Genomic DNA, 23,883 nt, shown 5'->3' on the forward strand with positions numbered 1-23,883 from the left:
ATAGGACGTCTTTGTATGCTGTAGAATTACAGTTTCCCTTCAGTGGAGCTAACAGACGTATCCCAGACCTGTTCAGTGTTATAATATATTGCACATTAAACTGGAGTCAAGGTGTTTTATGGATAAAAAATGGAAAGATAACTTTACAGAAACTGGAAATCAGCTATTCATTTAGGACACATTTGGCATTGTGGTATATGAGCTATAAAGTGACTCACATCTCTGCAGTAAAAATTTGATAGCTACAAATGTGATTGGAAAATGTCATAGAGTTATATAACCATTTGAGGACATGTAAACGTTGGAGAAAAGCAAAACAGTCTACAAACATTTAGACTCATTAATAACAGCAAATACTAACTAAAATACATATAAAAACAGAACACACTCAACAGCATGGATAAGCAGATTGAGATGTTGACCTGACTGGGGAAATGAAGAGGCTTGTGGTCTTACTGTCCCTTTATATGTGTGTGTGTGTGTGTGTGTATGTGTATACATATGTATATGTGGTATATATGTGTGTGTGTGTGTGTGTGTGTGTGTGTATTTATATATATATATATATGTTTAAAGAGCTTTCAGGGAAAATGTTCACATTTCCTTTGGGGTCAAATCAACATCATGTGAGTATCATTCCTGAGAAAGACAGGACAAATGCTTTGGAAACTGTTATTCTGTGTCTGCGTGCCTTCTCCGAACTTCCCAGAGGTCAGACTCTTTTTCTCTCACGATTCCACCAAGAGATAATGCCTTTTTAATTTACAAACCAAAACAAGGAGTATATAGGCTACATGTTATGCTCAGCATTGGATCAATGGACACCCAAGCTCATGAAAACTGCCAAGGCCTGGAGGCTCTTTAACTGGAATTCCAATTCTTTTGTAGGGATGCTGACTGATGCGCACATATCCGACTCTGTTCTGTCTCCTAAACAGGTTGCGTATTATTCAAATTATACATTATATTATTCAGATCATACATAGTATATCTTTTTAGCAGACTGGTGTGTAAACCAAAAAACAATAATACACATAAAGTGCTTCGACTTTCTTTTATATTATTTTTAGGGTTATAAAGCACTTCGAGCTGTTTCAGCTGTATATTATTTTATAATAATTTTATGATAAATAGGCACAGACATTTTAAACAGATGCAAGGCAAAGACAAAAAAAGAAAAGAAAAGAAACAGGCCAGGAAATATCTGGAAATTAAAATAACAGGCACTTAGTTGGTGAAGGTGTATGACTTTTGACTCATTAATGTGCTTCAGACTCTGGTGGAGCTTTAAAAATCTTTTTTTTTTAAATTATAAATAAAAAATAGGTCAAAACAAAAATAGGTTTTGCTGCTCTAACCCTTCTTCTTCTAGCTGTCCATTGATATCACTATAATTGTTTGCGAGCGGCGCTTGAAAATGACGTCACGCGCATTTTCCCGGGCTTGGGTGCTTCAACCAATCACAGTCCAGCTCTCTAGCTTCAGGCTGCAGCGAGGATCTTGTGGGTCAGATTAACTTCATCTGTTTAGTTTATTTTCTTCCTTGTATAGCCTTGTTACCTGTTTGTCTTGCGAGTAATAAACTGCTACGAATATATACAATATATAGATATATGGAGTTTTTGGACCATTTATTGCTTTGCTATCGTATTGTAGGATGTAAGTTTGCAAGCGTAGCTAAAGTGTCCTGAATAGCTCCTGAGTGGACAGTAGTGCACTAAGTAGGGCGCGTCCGCCATCTTGTGTAGTGCACTAAGTAGGGCGCGGACGCCATCTTGTGTAGTGCACTTATATAGGGAGTGGGCAGCGATTTGGAATTTGGCCCCGCTTTGTTTATCAGGACGTGAAAGGTGTTAGGTTTGAGGATAATTTTAAGAAGTGTCTGCGTTGTGTGGGCCGCTGTAAAGCTGTGTGTCGTCTTAAATATCAGAAATAGAGCAGACATTACCCAGCCATGGACCTGACGGACTTTGAGGCGGATAATTCGGTCAGTTGTCGGCTGTCCTGTCCTGTCCCTGACCTCTGCAGGACTGAAGACTGCTGTCTGGGCATCGACGAGGCCGGCAGAGGTCCTGTCCTGGGTCAGGAAATTCTTCATTAAGCTCTGCCTGTTATTGCTTATTAAACTGCTGGTCTGTATTCTTAAAAAAAAAAAAAAAAAAAAAAAATCTGCAAACTGCTGTTAAAGGTTTTATAGCTGTGTCACTGTTTGATTTCTCTGTGCTTTAGGTCCCATGGTGTATGGAATATGTTTCTGTCCTGTGTCCAAAAAGGAGGACCTGAAGAACCTGAAAGTGGCAGGTCAGCTTTGTAGATCAACGTACATGTGTCCTGGAGGGAATAACACACACAGAGGCATGCTGCTGTAGGAAAATAATCAGTGATGTAGCGTGGAGGTGCCGGAACCATCCCGAAGTGGATTGTTTTCCAATCAGAATCAGAATTAGCTTTATTCACCAAGTGTGTGCGCAGACACACAAGGAATTTGTTGTGGTTTTTTTAAGGTGCTTTTGGTACATACATACATGCATACATACCTGACATGAGAACAGAAAACATTTAAATAGTAAGACTTAACAATAAAAATAATAATAATAATGTGTATGAATCCGGAACAGAAGATTTATGTCCAGATTTGTGCATTATTTGCTCTGTATACAGCTGTTTAAATAAAGAGATATGCATATGTATTTACATAATACTTGAGAAAGAGGCAGTAATTAGAGATGGAGGATGAATTACAGAACACAGGTAATGATTCCTGTGTTAGCTGTGTAAGCTGGAGATGGCATGGGGGGGAAAAACTGTTTTGATGCCTAGATGTTCTAGTGCACAGAGATCTGTAACGTCTGCCTGAAGGGAGAAGAGTAAACAGGATGTGGCCGGGGTGATAGGGGTCTGTCATGATGTTAGCTGCCCGTTTCTTCACTCCGGAGTTGTACAAGTCCTGAAGGTTGGGCAGGTTGCTGTCCTAACAGTCCGTTGCAATCACAGCACAACCTGACGTGTTTCATTACCTCTTAGATACACCACAGCAATATGACAGTCAAATCCCATTTCTTTTTTTTTTTTTTTTTTTTTTACGTCATACTTTTTATCATATGTTTATAGTGACCGTAAATGTTATGTAACATCAACAAAACAAGTTCCTGTTCTCACTTACGCTATAGCAGCTATAAACAGGCGTTCCCTTACCAGTCTGTCCTTTTATTTATTTTCCCTTGAAGACAAAAAAAAAAAAAACGCAGGTTGTCATGTTTCTGAGAAACCGGAAAGCGTAAACTCATCTGTCCCGAAGTCTTTCGTGAAAAGTTTAACAGCTTTACCTCTGACTCTTACAAAGTGCTGACACTGGAGACTCCTTCCATAAATCAGTGTTAAATAAACATCTCCTAAAGGAAAGCTTCAGCATATCAGTAAACACACACAACTCTCACACACACAACACACAAAACTCCGTCTAAATGACAGCGCATTTTAATCTGTTTAGTCCCCGGGTAAGCCGTTACTATAGAAACGATAACATTAGAATGAGCGCATTACTATACAGCGAGAGCTGCTGTTACAGAAAATGAATCAACACCTTCAGCAGTGCTGTGGTATAAATAAGGGGGGAAAACACCACTTTGCTCTGGGAAGAAAAACTCATTCAACTCAAAAAGCAACTAAACGACCAAGACACGAAAATGTGATTCATGTATAGAGTATGGTTTTACATCAGTTATAATAAACAGAGAGGTTCAGCCATTTTGTCAGATAAAAACTCCCAGGCAAAAAAAAAAGGGCCAAGCCTAAAATGGCAAAATATGAAGCTTTTATTATTTTTTATTTTTTTACTTTTTTTACTTTTTTTTTATATGAAGCTCTTATTTGAAGCTTCTTTTATAATCTTTTATATATATATATATATATATATATATATATATATATATATATATATATATATATATATATATATATATAAATTTATTTTTTTTTTTTTCATTTATTATTTTTCTATATTTTTTTATTTTATGTCGGAACAGTTGTATAAACCATTTCACTGCAAGTCGTACTGTGTATGGTTATGCATGTGACAAATAGAATTTGAATTTTAATGGTCTTAACAACAAATCATTGGTCAGGAAATTAGCAAGAACTAAACACATAGATAAAGGAAGTTAGTATGGGAAGCTTTTCTCTTAGATTTCTTTACGTTTAAGCCTTGTGGCCCTTGATGGGCTGCATCAGGTGCGAGAACCAAATAATGATTCATCTTTTAAGAAAAACAAAAAAACATCCCAGAAGCTATTTGTGGAAATTTTTTTTACACCTAGACATATGTTGGTTTGAATTTTACATCAAACATTTTAATCATTATCATGATTTTATTTTTGCGTACAAGAAGACTATAGAAGTGAATTTCCCTGTTTCTAGCTTTTCCCCAAACAAACAGTTCACTGCAGCAAAAGGAAACCAGCAAACGGAGGCACAGGAGCTCTCAGGAGTGCATTTGTTTCATTCTTGCTCATTTCCTAACTAATGATTTGTTGTTAAGACCATTAAAAGCTTAATATTTGCCATTTTGGACTTGGGCCATTTTTTTGCCCAGGAATGCATGTATTGCATATAGAAATACAATATTTGTGTGTTTATAGTGTGTACCGTAACAGAGAAGTGGTATTGCAATACTTCTTTGCCGATTTTGTGTCCAGACTCGAAGACGCTGAGCGAGGCAGAGAGAGAGAATCTGTTTCTGAAGCTGGACGAGGCCAAGAGCTTTGTGGGCTGGGCTCTTCAGGTCCTCTCACCCAATACCATCTCCACTAGCATGTTACAGAGGTACACACACACACACAGGTATCACAACAGCTGTCTTGTGTGTGGTGCATTAATAAAGATGCCCTTTTCTCTTTTCTCTCTCCCTGTTCAGGGCGAAGTATAATTTAAACGCTCTGTCTCATGATGCTGCTATCGGGCTGGTGCAGTACGCTCTGGACTGCGGAGTGCAGCTCAAAGAGGTTGGAAAAGCACGTCCAAGTTGTTTCTAGCTGCGTTAAAGGAATGGTTTAGCCACAAATAACATTTACACAACGTTAACCACGTACAGCAAATGCAATCAATGTTGCTGGTGTAGTTTGATTTGTGATGCGCTGGAGCTACAAGGCTAATGTGTCTAATATATAAGAGACACGTATAGCTAGCGGGTTCACACATTTCTCTCAGAAGCCACCTTCATTGTCCTGCATCAGGTTTGATGAAGCTGTGAAGTGTGTGTTTGTGTGTGTGTGTGTGTGTGTGTGTGTTTGGTCAGGTGTTTGTAGACACAGTTGGCCCGGCGGAGAAGTACGAGGAGAAACTGTCTCAGCGTTTTCCCGGAGTGAAGGTGACCGTACGGCCCAAAGCCGACTCGCTCTTCCCCATCGTCAGCGCCGCCAGCATCTGCGCCAAGGTCAGAACCCGTGTCAGTACCCGTATCAGAACCCGTACCGGAACCAGCACTGCTGTGAAAACATGTGATACATGTGAACAGGAAGTACAGCTGTGTGATATTGGTTAAAAAATAAATAAAATTTAAAAAGTGCTGTTGCTTTCAAATCAATGGTCCAAGATACTCGTCTGCAGCCCTAAACGATTTGTTTATCAGTGAAACTCGTATCAGCTATAAATCTGATTAATCGTGCAACCGGTCAACTGGAACAAACATGGTTATTTCTCCTCTCCCAGGTGGCTCGAGACCATGCAGTGAAAGGCTGGAAGTTCACAGAAGATCTAGGTGAAGTGGACACCGATTACGGCTCAGGATACCCCAACGGTCAGCACTCCGCTACGCTTGTATTCATCTCCGTCGTTTAAATGTTAACTAAACAGTGAACACCCACAACGTTTATTTCATACGCTTACCCAAATTAGATTGCAGGATGTAACTAAATGGAGTTAAACCACACCGCTGTTGACTGATTGCTCAGAAAGTGCTGATTAATTTTAACTAAAGCAATTCACGGACTTATATTGACGCGCATGTTATGATACGTCATCGTTTCTATAGTAACAGCTCACACAGGGACGTGTAAGTCGGACACTCCGCGTGAACGGATTTTAAAAATGTGCCATTGTTGAATTACGGTGAAGTTTTCTGTAAGGAGATTCCGGAAGGAGTCTCCAGTGCTAGCGCTTTGTAAAGGTCAGAGGTAAAGCTGTAACTTCACAACACAGGAAATATATTTTAACGTTATTATCTTCAAGACAGAGGTCTGTTTTATAGCTGCTATAACATAAGTGATAACAAAAATTAATGTTAAATGTAGCTGTAAATGTTTTTTGTTTGTTTGTTTGTTTGTTTTTAATAATAAATTTAAAAATTTTAACCGTTGGCAGATTGCTGTGGTGTCAGAGGAATAACACATTTCAAGATGTGCAGTTCTAGAAAATAATCAACTTTGTGGTGGAAACAGTTATTCTGCTTCGTCACACCACCCTGTCGTTGATTATTTGCCTATAACAGCACAACCTGAAGTGTATTATTCCTTACATAATCACTGAACTCAGTGGGTGTAAATGTAACGCCATCGCCATTCGCCTCACTCATAAATTACACAGATAAAAGTTATAAATCACAAATACATATCATTCATTTATATCAGTCGTTGTGGGTTTATGTTCATTCCATCATGACTGTGTGTTCAAACATGCAAAAGGTTTTCTGTTGGTTATGAAGGTTAAAGTTAGGGTTAAGTAGTCAAAGGAAGGTCCTAACAAAGGTGGTAAAACGTGTCTCTGTGTGTGTTTGTGTGTTCAGACCCAAAGACTAAGAGCTGGCTGTTGAAGTATCTGGACCCGGTGTTTGGATATCCGCAGTTTGTGCGTTTCAGCTGGAGCACAGCACAGACTCTACTGGACAGCAAAGCGGTGCCTGTGCACTGGTGAGTCCACCAGCAGGGGGCGGAGTCTCGCAGCCCGGGGCGACGGAGAGCCGCCTGAATATTACAGGGATTTTACGATGGTGCTGTGGTCAGATATTATGATGGCGTTAGTCATGTTTATTCATCAGAGGGAGTTTCACCTGTGTTTCAAAAAGGCTCTGTGTGTGTGTGTGTGTGTGTGTGTGTGTGTGTGTGTGTGTAGGGACGACGACGAGGAGGACGGAGAGAAAGCAGCAGCTCGACAGAATAACACGTCCATGTTGTCATACTTCAGCCGCAGCAAACCTGCCGGCAACACACACACACGAGAGACACACCGCTTCTTCACCGAGCGTAGATTACAGAGCATCGACACACTCTGAACACACAGACGCACAGTGTAGTCATGCGTGTGTACACACACACACACGCGCACACACACACACACACTGTCGACTGTGAAGCAACAGCGCTCTGTGAAGGTCTTCTGGAAATTTTTGTGTTGTATTTTTTTAAACAATTTTCTTAATGTTCGAGTAATAAAATGTATATTTTATACATTAAGGCTTGCACTTGTTTGTATTACTGAGTCTTATTGTGTCTTTGTGTTTATGTATAAGTGCTGCTCATCTCAGTAGAGTTATTATTTAGCAAGAATGCTGTACATATAATGTGTTATTGTATAGTAAGAACACGTTTTCTCCAAACATGAACGGAATATGCTTATATATTTTTACGTGGAAAAAACAGGCCTAGAGTTCTGTTGATTTTTCTTTCTTCTAGTTTTAATTGTGGCTTTAGTCTGCATTGAAGAGGTAAATGGGGGAAAAAAATGTAAAGTAGAACGACTAGAGCTATGTAACTGTAGGTTAACGTGTATGTAAATGTAATAATCTCATAACTAAGATGAAAAAAAATCTGTTATTTAGTCTTATCTGTGTGTGTAAATGGTGATCAATTTCTATTAACCACCTACAATTATGAAAACATTCCTTTAGATGGCGCTCTGGTCAAGTGCATAGATTTACATCTATCGCTCGATTCACTTTTATATGTATGTATAGTGCTTTTAACAGCTATAGACATGGTCACAAAGCAGCTTTACAGAAATCTGGGTCTGGATTTAGATCCCTAATGAACAAATCAGAGGTGACAGCGGTGAGAATAAACTCCCTGAGACGACACGAGGAAGAAACCTCGAGAGGATCCAGACTCAACATGGAACCCATTCTCTTCCGGGGGACGCCCAATAGTGGGATAATAATTCATTACTCTTGTACAACTGCATACTGTAAAATCAAACAGTATTTTAGTAAGTTTGTGTTGAAAGGATGTGCTGTATGAGTATACACTCACTGAGCACTTTATTAGGAACACTACACTAATACTGGGTAGGGCCGCCATTTGCTCTCAAAACAGCTTCAGTTCTTCATGGCGTAGATTCCACATGATGTTGGAAACCTTCCTTTGACATTCCGGTCCATGTTGTTATGATCGCATCACGCAGTTCCTGCAGATTTTTCAGGTGCGTTTTCATGCTGTGAAGCTCCTGTTCTACTCCATCCCAAATGTGTTCTACTGGATTCAGATCCAGTGACTGGGAAGGCCACTGAAGAACACTGAACTCATTGTCATGTTCATGAAACCTGTTTGAGGAGACTTTTACTTTGTGACATGGTGCATTATCATGCTGGAAGTAGCCATTAGAAGATGGTAAATTGTGGCCATGAAGGGATGCATATGGTCAGCAACAGTACTCAAATAGGCTGTGGCATTCAGGCAATGATTGATTGGTATTATGTGTGCCAAGAAAACATTCCCCACACCATTACACCACCTCCACCAGCCTTGACTGTTGACACAAGGCAATTTGGGTCCATGGATTCATGCTGTTGGTGCCAAATTCTGACCCTACCATCTGTGTGCTTCAGCAGAAATCAAGATTCATCAGACCAGGCTACGTTTTTCCAGTCTTCAGCTGTCCAGTTGTGGTGAGCCTGTGTCCACTGCAGCCTCTGCTTTCTGTTCTTAGGTGACAGAAGTGGGACCTGATGTGGTCTTCTGCTGTTGTAGCCCATCCACCATGAGGTTTGACGTATTGTGCATTCTGAGATGCTTTTCTACTCACCACAATTGTACAGAGTGGTTATCTGAGTTACTGTAGCCTTTCTGTCAGCTTAGACCAGTCTGGCCATTCTACGTTGACCTCTCTCATCAACAAGGCGTTTCCATCCACAGAACTGCTGCTCACTGGATGTTTTTCTTTATTGCACCATTCTGAGTAAACTCTAGAGACTGTTGTGTGTGAAAATCCCAGGAGATCAGCAGTTAATATTCAGATATCAGCAGTTATAGAAATATTCAAACCAGCCCGTCTGGCACCAACAATCCTGCCACGGTCAAAATCACTGAGATTGACATTTTTTCCCCAGTCTGATGGTTGATGTGAACATTACCTGAAGATGCTGGCCCATATCTGCATGATTTTGTGCACTGCACTGATGCCACATGATGGGCTGATTAGATAAGAATGTGTAGGTGTGCAGGTGTTCCTAATAAAGTGATCAGTGAGCGTATTGTGAATATGAGCCCTGGGATGAGCAACTGGATAGTGTTTATGATTACAGCAGCAGCTCTTGGGGATAAATCTACAGAATCCAGCTGAGATTATCCACTGAAGCAAGGCTGAGACTTTAACGTTAATAGGTGAAAAAAAAAGAGAAAAGCTCTATTTCTAATAAATCCTCTAATTTATAATTTATCTCCAAGATGTAATATTAAACTTGTTTACATTGTATATCGGTATATTCTTTAAATATTTTTTTTAAAATCTCACATTCAGTATGACAGTGTTTTAGAGTCATGTTTAAGAAAAAAATACAAGATTTCGAGAATAAAGTCAAAATGGTCTTCTTGACTTTTTTTTTTTTTTTTTCAAAATATTACTCTATTTTTCTGGTAGTCACGTCTAAATCTCGTATGTTTATTATTATTTTTTTAACAGTAGCCCTAAAATACTTTCTTACATTAATTCTGAACCTATTAATATTTTTAAATTTTATTTTTTTTAAAAATATTTTTGGTCTTTTGTTGCTGCTGTGATAATGAAAGAACGACTTTATGTACAAACTTCATCCTTCACAGAGAGCAGTTCTTCCTCCACGACAGTGGGTGGCGAAACGAACGTGCTTGCGTCATCAAAAAGCGCAGCAAAAACCGGAAGTGCGCTGTCGAACCGTTTCCGGTGTAGTAAGTGTGGTAAGTTTGAGACTTATTCATTCATTGTAGTAATGATAGTTCGGGTTTAGTTAAATGTTGCTGGTTTGTTTGTTCAATGTTTTGAACATGTTGTTGTTTTTAAATTAATTTTACGGCTTGTACTGAATCTTTCATCTTCAATAATCGCAGGTGAAAGAAAAGCAACATGGACATACGACCGAATCACACGATATACATCAACAACCTGAACGACAGGGTGAAGAAAGAAGGTGTGTGTCCTGACTCTTTGTAATTAAACTGCTTGTTCTGAGTTTTAAAAATGATTTACAAGTGCTTTTAAGGTTGATACATAGCTAACTTGCTGGCTAGTGCCTTGGCTGAATGGTTTCTCCATGGAAACGTTCGAAATGTTGCATGCTGGGAAAATGCTTTATTTTTCTCTGCCTTGCCTAAGCTTAAAGGGTTTTAATGTGTCCTTGAGATTAAAATGGATGATTCAGAGATTCAGAGTCCCTTAGTGTTGTGGACACCAATATGATTGTATATTTAGAAAAAAAAATAGGTTTGGAAATATTCTTGTTTTAATTTTATAGTTCATCACATCTGGGAAACTGATAAAAAATTTTGATGCCTCATCCTGTACTCGTCTTGTGTTCATCCAATTAAATGCTCTCTATTACATATATATCCTGTTCGTGGAGTTTGTTAAGAATCGGCAGGGGTGTGTTGTGGTGCATCTCGAACTCTATTGGCAACGTCATCACCCTGACTTCCTGTTTCAAAAGGAAATACATCATCGCACGGAATCGAATCGAGCCGTTTAATGGGAACTCTTAAGATTTGAGTCAAAGCCGTTTGAATTCCTTTTGGTGATTTGGTGTGTTGTGTTTTATCCTCAGAGCTGAAGAGGTCTCTCTACGCCCTGTTCTCTCAGTTCGGCCAGATCGTCGAGATCGTCGCTATGAAGACCATGAAAATGAGAGGCCAGGCGTTCGTGGTGTTTAAAGAACTTGCTGCAGCGACGAACGCACTGAGACAGCTGCAAGGTTTCCCGTTCTACAACAAACCCATGGTGAGTGTTTCAGGGCTTGCTCGCGTGCGTTTGTTGCTCACGGAGCTCGAGAACTTACAGTGGATTAGTGAAGTAAAAGAAATGCACTTTGTCTGGAGGCTTGAGAATGTTCCATGTTGATGAAACTGTGAAAACCTTCTGAATGTATCTGTGATCAGCCTTCGCCACTTTCAGCACGGTTATAGAAGATGTAAGTGAACAGACTGACATGGAAATGAAAAACAAAACACCGCAGTATTCCTGTTGAGCGTCACGGTGGCGTAGCGAGTAGCGTCACATGACAGCTCCAGGGCCCATGGTTCGATCCTGACCTCGGGCTGCCGTCTGTGTGGAGTTTCATATGTTCTTTCACATGTTTGTTTCCTCCCAAAAACATGTCAGTAGGTGGATTGGTGACTCTAAATTGATGTTAGATGTTTGTGTGTGTGTGTTTGAGTGAGAGTGTGTTTGGATGGTGTCCTGCGACAGACTGGCATCACATCCAGGGTGTGTTCCCGGGATAGACTCCACAACCCTGATCAGTGTAAATGATCATATAAGTTTGTTGTTTGACGTTTGCTTCTGAGATTTTTGCACTAAAAGCTAATTTAGTTAAAAAGCTCCAGAAGTCAGCCTCACCTAATAGCTCTTTAGCCACATTTCAGCCAGATATTCAGTGATGTGACGCAGATGGTTTAGGACACAGCGAGACTTCCTGTCCTCTCTAAACATGAACCAAACTACACTGCACTGTAGCTGAACCGGAATAATTTCACCCCTAGCTCACGCCTCCCAGTCTGAAGGTGGGATTGTAGTGAAAAGCTAGAATGATGTTATGCCCGAGTTCCACTGACATTCCAGATGTTAATCCACATGTGGTGTTCAATTACAGCGAATCCAGTACGCAAAGACGGACTCTGATATCATCGCTAAGATGAGAGGCACGTACGGAGACAAAGAGAAGAAGAAGGAGAAGAAGAAGAAAGCACAGGAGCAAGCTGCCATCGCTGCCAAGAAACCAGTGGTGAGTGAGTTTACGCCTTTACATATGAAGCGCGATTAAAATCATGATGTTGCCACTTAACTTCCTTTTTCTGAAGGATTTAGATTAGACAGACTAGTCAGTACACTACTGATGATAGAAGTAGGAAAGTTATTGGTGAAAGAAAGGAGTTGTTATTGGTGAATCTTTGACGGTTTTGCCGAATCAGCAGTCGGTGTTATCTGTAGCTCCGCCCACAGACTCTGTACCTGTTTTGATTGGATGCATTTTGTCTTCCAGAATGCTGTAAACACACAACCACCTCCACCAGCCACAGTCCAGGTACAAGGATAAATCTGATGGGTTTTTTTTTTTTTTTTGGATTTATTTTAATTCATGTCTTTTGCGCTGTTTCATGCGAGGTTCTTTGTGCAGCACTGTACTGAAGACTCTCTCTGTCCTGTTGTTGTTGTTGTTGTTGTTGTTGTTGTAGGTTCCTGATAATCCTCCTAACTACATCCTCTTCCTGACCAACCTACCTGAGGAGACCAACGAGATGATGCTGTCCATGCTGTTCAACCAGTGAGTACCGTTTCCCCGCCCTCACCTCTCTGTTACGCCACGGAGCGTTGATTGTGAGGGATCACAGAGCTCCACGCTGCGGAGTTGCAGCGAATCAGTTAAAAAGTTTCAGTTTTGATTCATTATATTCCTAAATTCCTAAAAATAATTCCTAAAAATCTTTAAAAAAACAGCTAGCGTGGCAGTGTGGAGCGCTGCTTAGCCAAAAGTAGAACGTCGTATGGTTTAGTTCTGGTCAGCAACGGTGTGTGTTTGAGAGCCGTCATGAACGATAAATCTACGAACATGCTAGGAGTGAAAGCGGAGGGATCGTGTTTCTAACGATAGCGGATGTTAGAGGGTAAAGGGTTGAGGTTTATGTGCACTGCATTACGAGTATTGTAGTGAAAATGTTTATTTTGGATGCAGTAGAAACACAGAGAATGGCGTCTTCTCTTCTTGTCTTCATTACTTTTCCTTTGCCAGCTCGTTTATTTATTTATTTATTTATTTTTATTGGCTGTTAATAAATGCCACACACTTCACCATTATCTCTCCTGACTCATCTGTGTAAAGTAAAAATGACCCGGAAATATGGGAGTAATCTCCAGTGTGACACAAAGTTGTTCAAATTTGCGGAAAAAAAAAAACTGTAGATGGTAATAGACAATACAACAGTGAGGTAACGATCATCCTCCATGACGCAGAGGGAAACTTCAAAGCTAAAAATATCCTGTTTTATGCGGAAACACGTCATGCTACAGGATTTCCATTTCACCTGTTTCCTGTTTCAAAGAACGTATCCACTATCTTTATCACTAACATCCAGATTCAATACTTCTGCAGAGTCACTATACGCTCAGATATCAGCTCTTATTGGTGAAATTTATAGCGATCTCCTGTTTTCTTCTCTTCTCAGGTTCCCTGGTTTCAAAGAGGTGCGTCTGGTCCCCGGAAAACACGACATCGCCTTTGTGGAGTTTGAGAGCGAAGCCCAGGCGGGAGTCGCTAAAGACGCACTACAGGGCTTCAGGATCACCGCCACCTGTGCCATGAAGATCACCTACGCCAAGAAGTGACCACACACACACACACACACACACACACACACACACACACACACACACAAATAACATGAGCATTGTCGGACTGAAACGCAGCCCTGCTGAACGAATCCTACGTCCCATCATGACTATGCTACGTTTGATTTTCTTTTAATGTTTATGATTGTACAGGATTTTTGTTGTTTAGAAAATGCCACAGCGGCAAACAGAGTTGGGCATCGGGGCTGGTTGTATTTTTATTTTTTATGTTAGAATATTAAAGGACGTTTTTAACATTCCTGGGGAACAAGCTTCATCTTTTACTGTGGGTGTGTATACTTCTGAAACCACACAACACTGATCGCTGTTCATTTGTAAGTCTGCAGCATCATATCCTGTATTTGTTAAAAACAATGTGAACTCACTTCTTCTTCCATGGTGAACTGTACATGTGGTATACTCTAGTGTGGAGTCTAACAAGAGAAAACACCACCGACCTCACAAAAGAGTTGTTTTAATTCACACACACGTGCACGCCGACTTGGTCAAAAAAAAATTCTGAGGTTGTATAGAGGCAAGCAAATGTCCTGACATACAAGAATTTTCTCTTTACATTGATTAATATTGATGACAGGAAAAACAAATAAATAAATAAATTTCTTTTACATTAGTAACACATAGAAAATGTTCCATACTGAAAAGCAAAACGTTTATTCCATTGCTCTTACCTCACTTGACCTCTTGATTGTTTGAAAAGCAATCGGAAGGGAGCAAAGGGAGCAAAACTGGCCATGCTTTCTTAGTGGGAGGGGCATACTCTCTCTGTCCTGTCAATCACAGTAACACTAGCCAATCATGGGCGTCTGTGAGCTCATGTATGCGGAAGAGGGTAGATAACGCTTTCCTCCGAGTGTGTTACTCCGCCTGGTGACGCAGCATGAACAGCACTTAGAATAGTTGTGGTTGGCCGGCTTCACCCTCCCCAGGTGGTAGCTGTCGTATGAGAGAGGAGACCTAACTTGTGGGAGGGAATTGGCAAGACCAACTTGGAGATAAAAACTTTTTTTCAATGCAGCAGCTTGCAAAATCCTTCCTATCAGCATAGTCAGTCAAAAACATGTAGGTAATTTGTCCTGTAACTGACATGGCAGATGAAGATACAATAAAAAGATGGAATTACTCCAGGTTTCCATGTCAGTCTAATCCCCTCCAAATAGGGATAAGTGCAGTTCAAAGAGCAGCACTCAGTTCAAAGCAATTTCAAGTCAACCCATAAAATTGATGGGATTTCTGTCTTCTATACAGCCTTAGTGGTTACTCCTGTTATTCAGATGAAACTCAGGTAAAGTGTTTTGATGGGAATTTTGCTGGAGAGCAGATGGCGTTGGCGTGACGGGCCACGGTTCGGCCTCGTCTGGAACATTTAAAGGTCTGGTTTTTGATGCCTGAGCTTTCAACATTCGCATAAATCCTCAACGGCGCCGTGAGTTTGAGGTTATCGACTCTGCTGCGAATTTCAGATTCATAAATAAGTTTTGGTCTTTTGATGTTCTAGCCTGCCGTAATACGCTATTAAATTACCAACCTGTGAAAGGGCATGGCGTTGAGCATTTTTCATTTTTTTTTGATTGATTGTTTGTTTTTAAGGGTGGCGTTTAAAAAAAGTGGCCCGTAAATGTAATGCCATTCGGGTTTGTTTAAATGCGATGTGGGATTTACAGCATGCAAAAAGGAAAAAATCGGAAGAAAGCAATAAGACTAAAGGAAAGCCACTCAGTTTTTGAGTTCCTTGGGCAAATACACGAGGCACCTTTGAGGAAAAGCTCTCAGAATATCGCCATTAACATCTGAAAAACAGTTCAGCTATAAAGTGTTTTTATTACAGTGAAAATCTCTCACTCTTCCAAACTCAGGGCGCTGGAACGAGGGATGGAAAACATCTCCATATGAAGTTTTAATTCTGCAGAGATGTAGCAGAATCAGCTCCTCACTCTCCACACATCTTTTTTTTTATTTTAAGGGAAGCCCTGATCTTTCCTTCAGGGGTTATTTATGAGGCTTGAAGCACACTGGCCCATCTAAATGACCGTTAATGCAGCTTTTTTTTTTCCATTCGCCATCTGAAGAAGCGTTCATAAAACACGCAGAAACGTGGGATGAAGAAGTCAGAGTTGATATGTAGGTCTCTTACAGAGAGCGTTGCTGTACAGTAGCTTCACTTTCTTTCCCTGTCATTAGGGAGAACTAATGTAATGGGTTTAACTGAGTGACTTGATTGTTATTATTCAAACACACGTGTGGAAAGGGTGGAGGGAAAAGTAATCTGAGTAACATTTGAAGAAAAAAATTGAGTCTGGTAAAAATCTCCACACTTAAACCTGCTGAAGTGTTTTAGAAGTAAATAACTGAAAGCAGAAGGACATTTTCATTTGCGCAGTTTCACACAAATAACTTCGTAACGACTCGCACATGACTCAATTCGTAGGAAATAAATATGAATGTTAAACGTTAGGGGTGGGGCTATTGTTCACCTGTGCTTATTTGATTTATTTATTTATTTATTTATTTTATATATATTTTTTTCATTAGAAAAAAAACTTAACGTATGAGAAGTACTTTGTGTACAGCAGCGCAATATAAACAGTTAATTACTAATTACGCAAGATGATTGGTATCCATACAAAGTGGTATGGATTTGACTGGATGTTTTCAATATCATTACCAAATAAGCAACAAAACACTCTGGTCATGCTGTCATGGAAAACTAATCAACAATGGAGTGGTGTGATGAAGCACAGTTACTGTTACCACGTAGAAGTTGATTATTTTCCATCCCAAAGTGTTTTATTTCTCTCAGACCACAGCAGTTTGCCAACAATTACAATTTTTATTTACTAATAAATGACAAATCATACTTTTTAAATCAATTCTTAGTTTCATTTAATGTTGTGGAACATCTGCGAGACAAGTTAGTTCCTCTTATCGCTTATGTCATAACAGCTATAAACAGTCGTTCCCTCAACAGCCTGTTTTTTTTTTCTTTTTTCTCTCTCTCTTGAAATTAATGGAAAAAAAACTACAGCTTACTGTATGTTACAGAGAAAGCAGAAAGCATAAACTCCTCTGTCCTGAAGACTTTAACATGGTGGAAAACCTACTGACTGTTACAAAGTGCGGACACGTGACACTCCTTACATAAAAGTTCAGGAAACGTCTCCCTGCGGAAAACTTCACCACATCAACGATTCTAAGTTTTTCTTTGATGAATAACAAAAAAAAAAAAAAACAAAACATAAAGAATGTGAAGCGTACCTGCAACAAGTCCCAAGTCCCTGTGAAGCTGTTACTATAGAAACGTTAACGTATTATAGCGAGCGCGTTAATATAACCCGTGATTTGAATTCAGAGATGCTGTTGTGGAAAGACAACACCTTCTGACCAATCAGAATTGAGAATCCAGCAGCGCTGTGGTGTAAATAACGCAAGTGATAGGATTGTGATGGCAGTCAGGAAAAAAAAACAAAACTGTCTGAATCATAATCTTTGTAATGATTACTCCGAAGGTCTTAAAGAAAATAGGAGGTGTTTTTTTTTTTTTGTCTTGGAATTGTAATCAGGTAAGAGCACAAATATTTGCACAATATTATACCCAAAGTGAAGTTTAGTAAGAAAATACTTTTCTTTTTCTCTCTCTTAGGAAAAGGATTAAATCTAGAACCTTTAGGATTCCCTCAGTTGTCCTTCTGGTGGATCTGCTTGTGGTTCCACGTAGGGGTTTTCTCATCAGAAAGTAGAACCCTTTAGAAAGCTAGAAACCCTCCAAACTTTGCACTCTTTGAATGGCTCTTATTTTCCCAATAGCATAGTATACAGCGAAATACATTCTTCTGTATAGTATATAGTGTAGTAGGATGTTACAGGTTCAGAGTCCCGATCAGTGGCCCACAGTGGCTCTGTGGTAGAACTCATAAAACTCCTCATTAACACAATCTCTTAACGTCTGAGACACCACCGATTCCTTCTTCAGTGATCTGATTGACGTTTAAGACTGCTTTGGGTGACTTCAGGCCTGCTTTCCTGGGCAGACATCAAGCTTCCATGTGGATGACTATATATTATCAATGGCACTTGTCCCTTTTTTAGTCAATCTGTCTGGAACACGGGCCCCTCGAGTGCGCACAGGGGTGACATTTTTTTATTTCACAAATAGACTTACTTACGACATATTTCCTTGAGAAGCCGCCACAGTTTTAACGATTATTACTCTGTCACTGTCTTACCTCATTTCGCATCTGCAGATGAGTGAGAAGTCCTACAAGAAAGAACAGACTGCTCTCTCACTGTCTAAAAAATATTTTATACTCATATTTCTCCCCAGTTTTATTTTGACAGTTAGTCACAGATTGAATATATAGCCATTAAATCAAGAGTTCACATTTGGGATAATAATAATTGGGCTACCAGCCTGTAAACCTCGTCTAATGGATTATCGCATTATTGTAGTGGAGGTTGTGTAATTACATTTGTGCGCAGATAGAGATTATGAAAGGGACTATTAGTGAAATTAAAGTAGAAAATGAGGATGTAAGTGATAGCTTGCTAGCTAAATAAAGCAGGGTCACATCACGGATATGAAAAAGGCCCCCGCTGAAAAAATATTAAAAAGGTTCTGATATGAAGTGTCACCACTGATTCATTTCAGATGAACTTTTCATTGCATTTTCACGGATGATCAAATGCCTCCCTTATGCAAGCGAATCCTGAATCCTGAATTTGGCCACCAGATGACATGACAAACTGAATATAGTACCATCCAGGATCTAAATGAGGTGATTGGATGTATATTTATAGCGGTCTCGAAGCAGTGAGAAGACAGGATAATATTTAGAGAAAGGTTTTCTTTTTCACAGATTTTACGAGCTGTTTTACGAGCGTGAGCAGCTGCCTGACCATAAAGCTCGTTTGTGAAGATTTATTCATACACGAAAGTGGCTGTTTGTGGTCACGTAATTAGAAAGAACGCAAAAATCAGTCACCAGTGTATTTGCTTTTATGTGGAGGAAAATACATTTGTGTGTGTGTGTGTGTCTTTATTCATATTATCACCCTCAAGCTTGCTTTAAAAGTCAACTTTTAAAGAAAGAGAACTCACTCAAGAGAAGAGTTGAGCGGGAAGGTGAGAAAAGGATTTAATTTTGTGGCAAAACTGTGCACAAGGCAACACTGAAGCTAGCTAACAGGTTAGCGGTATGTTATGCTAAATATGCTAGCACCTGTAGAACTAAACACAACTAGCAGCTTTAGATAAAGTGTGAAAATATTCATATTGATTTTATATACTGTATTATATATTACATAATAATCTAATTGGATTTATTAGACATATTTCTAGATATCTTTACCCATTTTAAGTCTCCTTAGCAAGTCACTAGCATTAGCAGTAATTTCTGGAAAAAAGCAAAATTATGTTAGTTAACACAAACACATTTGCTGCAATTTATCCAAAATGTCTAGAAATAGGTTGAAAGACCTCATAACAACATTGTCAGAGTTTTTTTATTTTGATTTTGATTTCATGTATACATACACACAGAATCGCTTACATTTAACATGTTTTCACTCCCTTTTCTCTGCACTGTTAGCAAGATGGATGAAACAACACGGCCTACAGCCGAGCCAAACACTTAGCCACATAGCAATAGTGAGGTGAAAATTTTGACTAGTGCCTCAATGTGAAGGAAACAGTTTCATTTTGTGGCCTTTCAGTCAAACCTCATGCTTCTATTTACGTAAATTACAAAATGCTAGCAACTGTATTGTAAAATCAGAAAATGTTTGCAAACTACTAAGCGTTAGTTGTGTAGCTAGCTAAGACACTGTCGCGTTAAGTTAACTGTAGCTTATGTTAAAGCACACAAGCGTGGAATTCGTATTTCCTAAGAGCCATTCCCAGACATCTTACATTAGCGCCAACTACAAAATGAGTCATTACAAAATGCTAAACAGAACATTCTGAGTGTCTTTAAAAAAAAAAAGTCTTCTCCATACTGCCCAAGGTGAATAACATGGCTGTGTGGTCTTGTGTGTGGTCTTATATCAGACAAGGTTTTGGTGAGAGATCTACGTTTATCCCCAAATCTACAGTATCATTCCTGGGTCAAATGGATAAATTACACCTCCAACCAGGAAACTGAAAGGTTTATTACCCTGACTTTGATTTCAGCCATTTAAATGGAAAGCAAAGAACCACCTGTGGACTGCAGAAGGTAACTACTGCGTACAATTAGAAAACCATACAGCTCAGAGGGTAATCCTGAGCTATTTACCACAAATCAAGCTATTCAACACAAACCACTTTTGACAGTGATGATATTCTCATTCTCAGTAGGAGGCGATGTAACATACTATACAACATTTATTTCCTACTCTTTGTCAGCAAAATGTTTTCTTTTCTTTTCTGTTTTTTCCATCTTTGACATTCTTAGAGCGATTAGATCTAGCACCCTGAAGCGTTCTTCGGTTTGTCTCTTTGGGGAAACACTTAAAGGTTTAACTACAATACATTTAGAAAGCTAGTACTCTTAAACAAGCAAAGAACTCTTAAGGAGCCTTTTTTTTTGTACCGGTTCGGTCTGTATGCTTTCCTCATACACTCTTACACAAAATCCTTCAATCTACAACCCTTAGTGTTCACTATTATTTGTCCTTGTGTACAAATTCCTACATGTTTTATGTAGAACACTACAACTCTCTTATCTAGCCATAGAACCTTTAAAGAGTCTCTCCTAAGTATGTAAACTTAACACTTGGACTTGATACCAAGTTTTGTTAAAACTCATAAAAAGAAAGTGGTTCCAGCTTTGAGCTTTGACAGTTTTTTTTTTCTCCGTAGTGTCCTTTTTGCGCATTTTTAGACATAACAGTGTGTCATCTATGAAGTCACAACTGGTACCTTGAATATTTCTTTAATTTGTTCCTCCTGGGGAACATTACGACAGAGTAAATGGTTATGAGTGGACTTCCTTTAAAAAGCTAGAACGCAGCTAATCCAGTCCTCTTTATATATATACAGTGGGGTCTAAAGGTCTGAGAGCACTAGGGAAAATCCTTCTATTTTGCATTTTTTTTCTAATATAATGAAGCAATTTTCATTACAAATTACATTACCGACAAAACCTTGAGTGAAAAGTAGAAACTTTGAAATACTTACATGAATTTCAGAGTTTCTTAGTATTTGGTACGTCCCCTTTTTGCTTTAATGACAGCGTGCACTCAAGCTGGCACACACTACACAAGTTTGTGTAAAACCTTATGATCCATTTTAGATCAAATCCATCAGAGTGTCGTCTGATCCCACGCTTCAATAGAAGAGATTAGACATGAGGAAAATCTGGCCTTTTGTACAAAGCAGTTAACATGGTCAATATCACAAATCTACTTACAATTAAATATGGACCTAGACATATTATACATTCGAGATAATGAGCATTTACTTGTAACAGAGGTAAAGCTTTTCAATATGGGGAAAGTTTTCAGGATGGAGGAGTTTATGTGTTTCGGTCCTGTTAACTTAAAGAGAGAGAGAGAGAAAAAGTGAGGCTTGTGAGGGAACGACTGTTTATAGCTGCTGTAACATAAGTGTTAACACGAACTAACTTGTTTAAATGTGTAAAGGTAAGTATAAACGGATAAAAAGTAAGATTAAAAAATTGTATCATCATCACAGCATCCCGTTGTTGATTATTTTCCGAGCAGTACTCCTGTCGTGTTTTATTCCTCACATATTTTCTGCTCAGCGGCTTCTGATTTATTGTGGATGCCTGATTCATACACAATAAATCTTTTCAGTTGTGGTATTCCTGCTGTTTTTATTTCCCTGAAGGTCAGAGTGAGGCTTCAGTATTCATAAATAAAACCATCAGACGGTGTATCAGATGGCTTGTTGTTCTAGGCTTATGAGATTAGTGAATAGGAATAAATGCGAGTGTCATTTCATCAGAATAAATGGACTCTGACGGTCAGGTTCAGTCAGTATGAAATGAGGGCACGCTGAAAGATAACGCGCTGCAGAGAGAAGCGTAGAGTGAGGTGAGATGAGGATGAGTGCAAGCAGTTGGGCAAAAGCGAGAGAAGAAGCACAGGAGTGACAGAATAAGACTAACAGCAAATGAGTGGTAAAAACAGAGGGGAAGGTGATGGTGAGATAAATGGAGAGTAAAAGCGAGAGGGAGAGTAAAGGAATAAGACAAGGATGGATGAGGTGTGTATGAAATAGGCAATTCTTTCTGGATTATCTGGATACTATATCTCATTTTTCCACTTTCCACTCATTAATCTTTTATGATTCTTTATGTACATTTCATTCCTTTGCTTTTTTATATCGTTTTATAAATCAAATCAATAAGTTATAAATGTTTGAAATAATACCAACAGTATTATTTCAGTATGCCAAGGCCTCTTTATCATGCACACACACACACACACACACACACACACTCAAATGGGTCGTGTTTTCCTGCTTGACAGATTAAATGGATGCTAATTTGACAAGGATGAGGAAACAGTGGTGTTTTTTTTGGCACACCCGCTGAGATAATGAGCGCTAGAAGAATAAGCTGTTCCTTCAGTGGCTGTCTCGTCATAACCACACTGACTTTTACACAAGCGTGTGTGTTAGTGCACGTGTGTACGAGAGGACGTGTGTGAGAGGAATCCTCTAATAAACAGCAGCTCGAGAGAACGGTGTGCATGCCAGGATAAGCACATCGTGCCTTACACACCAGCCTGCGCTTATTAGCATGTAGATTTATCAGGACACTCGATCTGTGCACACAGACGTTTTCCACTCTGCTCGGCTCAGATGCAGCTTAATGCGTTACACCACCGGCTTTTACACAATGTGTACATCTGCTCCTGTGTGTGCTGCTGAGGTGGAGCTCAGGTCACCCTCACACACCTACATCCATCCATCCATCCACTCTGTACATCTGCTCCTGTGTGTGCTGCTGAGGTGGAGCTCAGGTCACCCTCACACACCTACATCCATCCATCCATCCATCCACTCTGTACATCTGCTCCTGTGTGTGCTGCTGAGGTGGAGCTCAGGTCACCCTCACACACCTACATCCATCCATCCATCCATCCACTCTGTATATCTGCTCCTGTGTGTGCTGCTGAGGTGGAGCTCAGGTTACCCTCACACACCTACATCCACCCATCCATCCATCCATCCACTCTGTACATCTGCTCCTGTGTGTGCTGCTGAGGTGGAGCTCAGGTCACCCTCACACACCTACATCCATCCATCCATCCACTCTGTACATCTGCTCCTGTGTGTGCTGCTGAGGTGGAGCTCAGGTCACCCTCACACACCTACATCCATCCATCCATCCATCCACTCTGTATATCTGCTCCTGTGTGTGCTGCTGAGGTGGAGCTCAGGTTACCCTCACACACCTACATCCATCCATCCATCCATCCACTCTGTATATCTGCTCCTGTGTGTGCTGCTGAGGTGGAGCTCAGGTTACCCTCACACACCTACATCCACCCATCCATCCATCCATCCACTCTGTACATCTGCTCCTGTGTGTGCTGCTGAGGTGGAGCTCAGGTCACCCTCACACACCTACATCCACCCATCCATCCATCCATCCACTCTGTACATCTGCTCCTGTGTGTGCTGCTGAGGTGGAGCTCAGGTCACCCTCACACACCTACATCCATCCATCCATCCACTCTGTACATCTGCTCCTGTGTGTGCTGCTGAGGTGGAGCTCAGGTCACCCTCACACACCTACATCCATCCATCCATCCATCCACTCTGTATATCTGCTCCTGTGTGTGCTGCTGAGGTGGAGCTCAGGTTACCCTCACACACCTACATCCATCCATCCATCCATCCACTCTGTATATCTGCTCCTGTGTGTGCTGCTGAGGTGGAGCTCAGGTCACCCTCACACACCTACATCCATCCATCCATCCATCCATCCACTCTGTACATCTGCTCCTGTGTGTGCTGCTGAGGTGGAGCTCAGGTTACCCTCACACACCTACATCCACCCATCCATCCATCCATCCACTCTGTACATCTGCTCCTGTGTGTGCTGCTGAGGTGGAGCTCAGGTCACCCTCACACACCTACAT

The 23,883-nt window shown here is 40.1% G+C and overlaps 2 protein-coding genes across 5 annotated transcripts; both read left to right on the forward strand.

Moving 5' to 3' along the window:
- The first annotated feature begins 1,380 nt into the window (after nucleotides 1–1,380).
- On the forward strand, nucleotides 1,381–7,445 carry rnaseh2a (ribonuclease H2, subunit A). Of its 4 annotated transcripts, none has more exons than XM_026931679.3 (9): nucleotides 1,381–1,502; nucleotides 1,931–2,081; nucleotides 2,230–2,301; nucleotides 4,695–4,821; nucleotides 4,913–5,000; nucleotides 5,294–5,431; nucleotides 5,707–5,794; nucleotides 6,779–6,902; nucleotides 7,105–7,445. In XM_026931679.3, exons 2-9 carry the CDS (start codon nucleotides 1,955–1,957, stop codon nucleotides 7,262–7,264), a joined length of 924 nt encoding a protein of 307 aa, XP_026787480.1. In that variant the 5' UTR covers nucleotides 1,381–1,502; nucleotides 1,931–1,954; the 3' UTR covers nucleotides 7,265–7,445. The 4 variants fall into 4 exon arrangements, with proteins under 4 accessions (XP_026787480.1, XP_026787479.1, XP_053086149.1 ...); XM_026931678.3 differs by having other exon boundaries at nucleotides 1,425–1,506; XM_053230174.1 differs by lacking the exon at nucleotides 1,381–1,502 and having other exon boundaries at nucleotides 1,513–2,081.
- A 2,580-nt stretch (nucleotides 7,446–10,025) lies between these two features.
- On the forward strand, nucleotides 10,026–14,033 carry snrpb2 (small nuclear ribonucleoprotein polypeptide B2). Its single transcript, XM_026932057.3, has 7 exons — nucleotides 10,026–10,139; nucleotides 10,290–10,369; nucleotides 11,000–11,172; nucleotides 12,044–12,175; nucleotides 12,434–12,475; nucleotides 12,627–12,715; nucleotides 13,614–14,033. The coding sequence occupies exons 2-7, from the start codon at nucleotides 10,306–10,308 to the stop codon at nucleotides 13,771–13,773; spliced, it is 660 nt and encodes a 219-aa protein (XP_026787858.1). The 5' UTR covers nucleotides 10,026–10,139; nucleotides 10,290–10,305; the 3' UTR covers nucleotides 13,774–14,033.
- The last annotated feature ends 9,850 nt before the right edge of the window (nucleotides 14,034–23,883 follow it).

Source organism: Pangasianodon hypophthalmus, chromosome 26, assembly GCF_027358585.1.
Source record: "Pangasianodon hypophthalmus isolate fPanHyp1 chromosome 26, fPanHyp1.pri, whole genome shotgun sequence".
In the NCBI taxonomy this organism is placed as follows: domain Eukaryota; kingdom Metazoa; phylum Chordata; class Actinopteri; order Siluriformes; family Pangasiidae; genus Pangasianodon; species Pangasianodon hypophthalmus.